At 33.0% G+C, this 6,177-nt stretch overlaps 1 protein-coding gene across 1 annotated transcript; it reads right to left on the bottom strand.

Moving 5' to 3' along the window:
- Window positions 1–215: 215 nt before the first annotated feature.
- LOC102586751 (probable mediator of RNA polymerase II transcription subunit 26b) lies at window positions 216–4,602 on the bottom strand. The gene is made up of 9 exons (XM_006339194.2): window positions 3,582–4,602; window positions 2,770–2,835; window positions 2,586–2,668; window positions 1,940–1,992; window positions 1,688–1,815; window positions 1,565–1,592; window positions 1,120–1,454; window positions 952–1,042; window positions 216–801 (listed from the first exon to the last, which is right to left on the bottom strand). The coding sequence occupies exons 1-9, from the start codon at window positions 4,026–4,028 to the stop codon at window positions 665–667; spliced, it is 1,368 nt and encodes a 455-aa protein (XP_006339256.1). The 5' UTR covers window positions 4,029–4,602; the 3' UTR covers window positions 216–664.
- Window positions 4,603–6,177: the final 1,575 nt, after the last annotated feature.

Raw genomic sequence — 6,177 nt, 5'->3', positions numbered from 1 at the left:
TGGGGGGTAGGGGGTAGGGGGGAGGAATACCTTTACACAAATCCTTATCCAAAACCAACAAAGTCAACAAACAAGTATGGCATAAGTCGCACCCAATAGGATTTTCTCCATCCCCGAGGCTGGAACATGAGACATCTGGTTAAGGGTGGAGCAAAACCCCATCAAGAAGTATACTTATTGCTACATAGAACAAAATCATCTCAAATAGCTCTATCTAATTGTCTAAAAACGGCCAAAATGTAACCATCACTTTATATTCTAATTCATATATTTCAATGCACTTATTCTGTGCAAATTTTTACAGTCAGGGTATTTCTATGAAAGCATATGGTTAATGCTCAAAAGATGGTTCATCCGAAATGGACGATATTATGTCCTTCCTAAAGATCAAAAAGAAAATTAAACCGAAATCCGCAAGCCCCTGTACTGTGAGGTCTAACAAAATGTTTATCTAAGCATCATAATGTAACTCCGATAACATTAACATGCCCCTCCCGATTTGAGAGTGGCCTCTCTCTGTTGAGGTCAATTAGACGAGATCCTTTGTTTACACAGCAAGTTGAGAATTTACTCAGCTGAGGAGTCATCGGTGTTGTTCTAAGAGAATGAATTGCAGAGGTGGATGAAACTAGAGAACTTATTGAGACAGTCTGTTGAAATCAATTCAACGACGTCCATTTGCCCAATGCCTATTATTGTTGCCAGGTCTCATATGAGCATTCTTAAGGCCAACACCTTGGTTTGGGCCCTTCTTTGGGATATCATGCAACTCCATAACCTGTATGGTTCGCTGCCTCTTGGCTGAAGGACAATTATAAAAATGCATTCAGATCATTATCGGACCTTACAGTCGTGAATCAATTCATTTCAATGTTTTCATAAGGAAACTGAACACGAATTGTATATATCCAGTAAAGTATCCAAAAAGTTTAAAGAGGAGTGAGGACCAACCGTTTTCAACTTCTTGGTACCGTTCCTGGAGCTTTCTTTTTGTAGCCTCGAGTTTGACTTGAACAGCATCCTCATCTGAATGTCTAAGTTTCTATAGGATGAAATTATGCATTAGATAGGGATCAAGCTTTACATGAATCACAAGATATCTTTCTTTCAGATACTCACATTCTGTTGAGGCGCCACAGGCCTCTTTTGAATTGTGCCTTTATCAGATTTCTGCTGGAAGTTCATCTCGTTAACCTTGAGCTTCTGCTCCAAGGCTGGTTTTATCGGTCTTCCAGGCCCAGATTCACCTCCAGATGGCTTAGTTGGTTTCACGACTGTTGTTTGTTTCTTGATTACAGCTTCCTGTTTCTTTTGTTGTTCACCCTTATTCTCTTTGGGAGAAGCATTGAAGCAATCAGCAGACTGCTTCTTCTGGAAAGGAATGTTCTGGTTACCTAGTGATGGCTTTCGGCCATTTCCACGATTCGCATTGAATCCCCCACTGTTTCGAGGATCTGAAATAAAATCCCCAATCGGAACAATATACCTTTATTAGAGGGGAATCCAAACAAAGAGCCGAATAGCGAAGGGATATTGAAAGAATATGGACACAAATTCTACTCACTTCCATCATCATCCATGCCATCAAAGAACTTCATTGTTCACAAACAATAAAGAGAAAATAAGTCAGTGACAGCCGACGAAAACAAAACAACCAATTTTTTAGAAGAGGGGAAGCTGATCATACTTGTGACAACTCAATTGAAGTGGTCTGAGCAGAAAAGAAAGCTAAGTCATCTAAAGGTGGGGAAGGAAGTCCTTCCTCGTCTTGATCAACTACAGATGCTTTCATAGACTCTGGAGTGCTTTCGTTACCTTTAAGCAAGAAATAATAAATCAGTTCAAAATTAAGCTCAGAATTGCAAATGAAAACATACGAGAATAATTCATTTTTACTGAAAATTGAAACGGAAGCAAAAGAAACTCTTAAACAATTAACCTGCAAAGGCTGCAGTAGCATTCACCCATTCCTCTACCAAGACCTTCCAATCCCTGTGATCCATTAAAATGTGATCAGCAATAAGCTACAAACAATTCTAACTTAAAGCAACTCTATAGAAATAGACGATGTACCCAACCAGTAGATCAGAAAGTTGCATAGATCAACAAGAAGGTATACAAAACAGCAAAACTAGAGCTCGAATTACAGGGGTAAGGAGCAAGGTCAGTCATATACTTCTGATAAATAAAAAGGGACTACCAAAGTGAGTCACAAAATTTTGCAAAGCACTCGATAAAATTTTGCAAAGCACTCGACAAAATTAGTATGCATTGATGATTGAGTTATGATTTAATCTTCATTTTACGGTAAAGATACCATCAATTAAAGAAAACCGGTAAGCGACAAACAGTGGCAAGCATTAAAAAGTAATAATAGCTCAAAACTACAACCGACAAAACAAACTGCCAGAGCCACCAATACGACATGTTAGTTCAACTCGAAGACAAAAGTTCAAACCTTTGCGATAAAAACAAATTTAGCCACATTAAAGATACCGCGGATCAGACTACTAGAACCGTGTTGTGGATTAATATTTTGACGATAATCTTACAGTTATTTCAGCAATAAAGCAAGAGTTACTTACTCAATCAATGTCCGGGCTAGATGTCGAACATCCTTTGAGTTGTGCTTTCTGAGAGAATTAACCGACTTTCCAATCTCTGTGGCCTGATATAGAAGCAATCAATTATGCCCATCCAAAATAAACTTAAAAAACTGCAACCAAGACAAATGGAAGATGAAATTTTGGAAGAGGCAAAAGATCAAACCTTTAAAGTCTCCACAGACAAAGCCATTAGTTGAAGCCTTCTTAAGCACTCAAACAACTCTGCAGACTGTCAAAAAGAACAATAACTCAAAACCAGATTACTAGAGAAAAGCTCAAAACTACCAAGCAAGTGAAATTGCAAAAGAGATAAAGAGTTTAAAAGTAGCTTTATACATTGTTTTAAAGCTAAAGAAAGCAACAGCCTTGTAGAACTAGATCAAAGGAACAAAAAGGGGGAAAAAAGGAAATGAAAAGCATAAAGGTTTCCTAACTGTGACATGGAAACAACCTCATATCAGATTTTCCAGTTATTGACACTAGTACAGAAAATAGAATCACCATCAAATTCAACCACAAAAGCTCTAAAAATCTAACAACATTAGCTCAATTATCAAGATTCTTCTCCCTGATCAACCCCACCAGAACAGAAATTTCAAATTCATCAAATTCAACAATAAAAGTAACCATTGTTATATGTCAGACAACATCAGAAACTCCAAAAACCTAACAACATTTAAGCTCAATTATCAAGAATCTTCTTCCTGATCAACCCCACAAGAACAGAAATTTCAAATTCATCAAATTCAACCATAAAAGTAACCATTGTAATATGTCATACAACATCAGAAACTCCAAAAATCTAACACCATTTAAGCTCAATTATCAAGATTCTTCTTCCTGATCAACCCCAAAAGAACACAAACTTCAAATTCACATTCACAGAGTTCACCAATTCTTGTCCAAACAAATCCAAACACAGCAAAATACTTCAAATCAACAGTATAATCAAATTTCAATAGAGATGAAATAAACCTCAGCTTGGTTGTTATCAATGACATCTTTGATCCTCATCACCTCCCCAAATATCTGTGTCTCTTCCTCCATCTCCTCAGTTAATGCCTCAGCTTCTCCATAACTATAATTGCTAACTTGATTCACATTCATCTCAACATCATGATGATCTATCCTACTGTTAGCTTTGCTCTCTTTACTAACACCAAACTCATCCTTACTCTTAATTTTTCCTTCATCATCATTACTAGCAATTGGTACAGCTAAATCAACTTTCTCACAACCAAAACACATAGTAACTTTACATGTAAACAGCATTTCAGCAATTCTATCCCTTCTCAGTTTAAACTCCTTTGGACAATCAACAGCAGCAACCATAACTGCATACTCAATTATATCGAATATATCCGAATTTGCAGTACGAAAATAGTCCCTCCATTTATCCAAAGTCCCACTACTCTTCGCCATAACTGATGATTCAGAGCAAAAAAAAATCAACCCAGATCGTAAAATCAATTATTTATCAATACCCAGATAACCAAATTCAATCTTTACCCGATTTTAATTATACCCACAAAAAAAAAAAATCGATTGTTCATACAAATTCTAATCGGAAACAAGGTTTTTAGCAATAAAATCCTCTGGTTTCCGATTAGGCACTTTTTCCGATGATCGGAAACTGAATAATCAGTATCACCGGAGATTCAGTTCTGCAAAATGCAATCGGATACAGATTTTTATGTTTTTTAAGGAAAATTAACTCTATAAACCCAAAATGATAAAAAAAAAATTAAAAAAAAATCCGATGAAGATTTTGGTGAGATATAAGAAGAGAAATCTAGAGAAAATTATTCCGATTGAAAGAAATTTTTCCAGAGAAAAAGAATATATGTTAAAAAAGTATGGAAGATATTCTCTCTCTATAGCTATCTTTTATTTCTCTTTGATTATTTTAATTATATTTCTCTCTCTCTCTCTTTCTCTTGAAAAAATGCAATACAAGGTGCTGGTTCAAAGAGACTTGAGAGAGAGGAAGAAAAAATATTGTTTTCTCTTTGTTGGGGGAGGGGGGGAGGGGGTGGGGTAGGTGATAAAGGATCAATTTTCTTCTATAATTAGCACGGATCGTGGTGAGATGGTTCTGATTCCTCCATTTTTAATTAGAGACATTGGATTCGAGCTCTGTATACAAAACATATATTCTAAGTCTGATAACGCGTGAAATTCAAACTAATCGAATGTTGATATGTATATCGAATGAAAAGTAGATTTTAAAAAATCTTCCATGGATAAAATTTGTAAGGATAACTTTGAAGATGACAACGATAACGATAACATATCTGATATAATTTCGTAAATAAAATTTAAGAATAATATGTATACAAATTTTGTTCTTACCTTTTTAAGATAGAGAGACTATTTCCAACTGTGTTCAGTTCAAGAGAATATTTTCAAAGAAGGATGGTAAGAAAAATATAATAACATATAAAATAAATATAGTGACATATATAGAAAAATAATAAAAGAAAAAACTCAAGGAAATGATATTTTTTCAAGTCAAGGAAGTGATTTCTCTCTTTGCTTTGAAGTAGTTTTCCTTTTTTTATTATTTGGGGGGGTTAGGGGTGGTTTTGGAGAGTAGTTGAAGAGAATGGAATTACAAAATAATATACTTTCTTCATTTATTTTTATTTGTTCATTTTATATTTTACATTTTTCATATTATGAATATATTAATTGAAGTATAGTTTTGGATACCGATAAATGAATTAAGGAATAAGTAATTGATATTGAGGGTAAAATTAGAAAAAATAAAAATTTATTTTTGACTTTTGTAATCATAATATTAAAGATGAGTATATTTATTTAAATTCTACAGTCTTAAATTTGTCACTATTGAAACTAAAAAAAATTACATATAAAAAGAAATATAATGTGTTAAAATAATAGGACACTTAAATTAATACGGACAAATACATATTTACATTGTTTGTTTTAGTCTTTAAGAAAAAGTCTTGTCACATTAGATTCGTATATATTGTCATATTTACATTAAATTTTCTTACAATAATACATCCGTTTTTTCAAAAAAAATAAAATAATCATAATATTATATTAAATTCGTATTTCAATGACGAAACTATTGTTATATGATACTATTATTCATTTGGAACTTTCTTTATTTTTTTTATTTTTTATTACTTTAAATAGAAAAGGTAAATTTTCTCCAATTTATCTTTGCCTGTTTTAAAAATAGCAAGTGGACTAAAAAATCAATTCTCCTGTTTTAGTCTTATACCACCCTTTGTTATATTAGATTTTTTCATGTTTTTTCCTTCTTCTTTTTTAAATTTATAAATCATAATATGTTATATATAAATTTATATTTCTCTTTATATTTTAATGAGCAAGTTATTGTTATGTGATATTATTATTTAGTTAGGACTTCTTCATTCTTTGATTAACTTGAATTAGAAAAAGAGTTTCAATAAAGATGTTATTATCCTTAAATTCAATAGTAAATGAAAGGGTTTTAAAATAATGTGTAGTCAGAGGAAATAAATTTTAAATCAAGTTTATTAGAAAGAGGAATACTAGTAACTTTCACATTTAGCAA

The sequence above is a fragment of the Solanum tuberosum genome, unplaced genomic scaffold, assembly GCF_000226075.1.
Source record: "Solanum tuberosum cultivar DM 1-3 516 R44 unplaced genomic scaffold, SolTub_3.0 scf00008, whole genome shotgun sequence".
Lineage (NCBI taxonomy): Eukaryota > Viridiplantae > Streptophyta > Magnoliopsida > Solanales > Solanaceae > Solanum > Solanum tuberosum.
This window is presented reverse-complemented; position numbering and strand designations above follow the sequence as displayed.

Bases quoted from the DNA above. Each gene is read 5' to 3' on its own strand.
- LOC102586751 (XM_006339194.2), bottom strand. From the start codon at position 4,028: ATGGCGAAGAGTAGTGGGACTTTGGATAAATGGAGGGACTATTTTCGT. The intron at 1,593-1,687 runs GTATGATCAGCT...TGAACAATGAAG, and splicing joins CTTCAATTGAGTTGTCACAA to TTCTTTGATGGCATGGATGA. The intron at 802-951 runs GTTGGTCCTCAC...ATTGTCCTTCAG, and splicing joins GTACCAAGAAGTTGAAAACG to CCAAGAGGCAGCGAACCATA.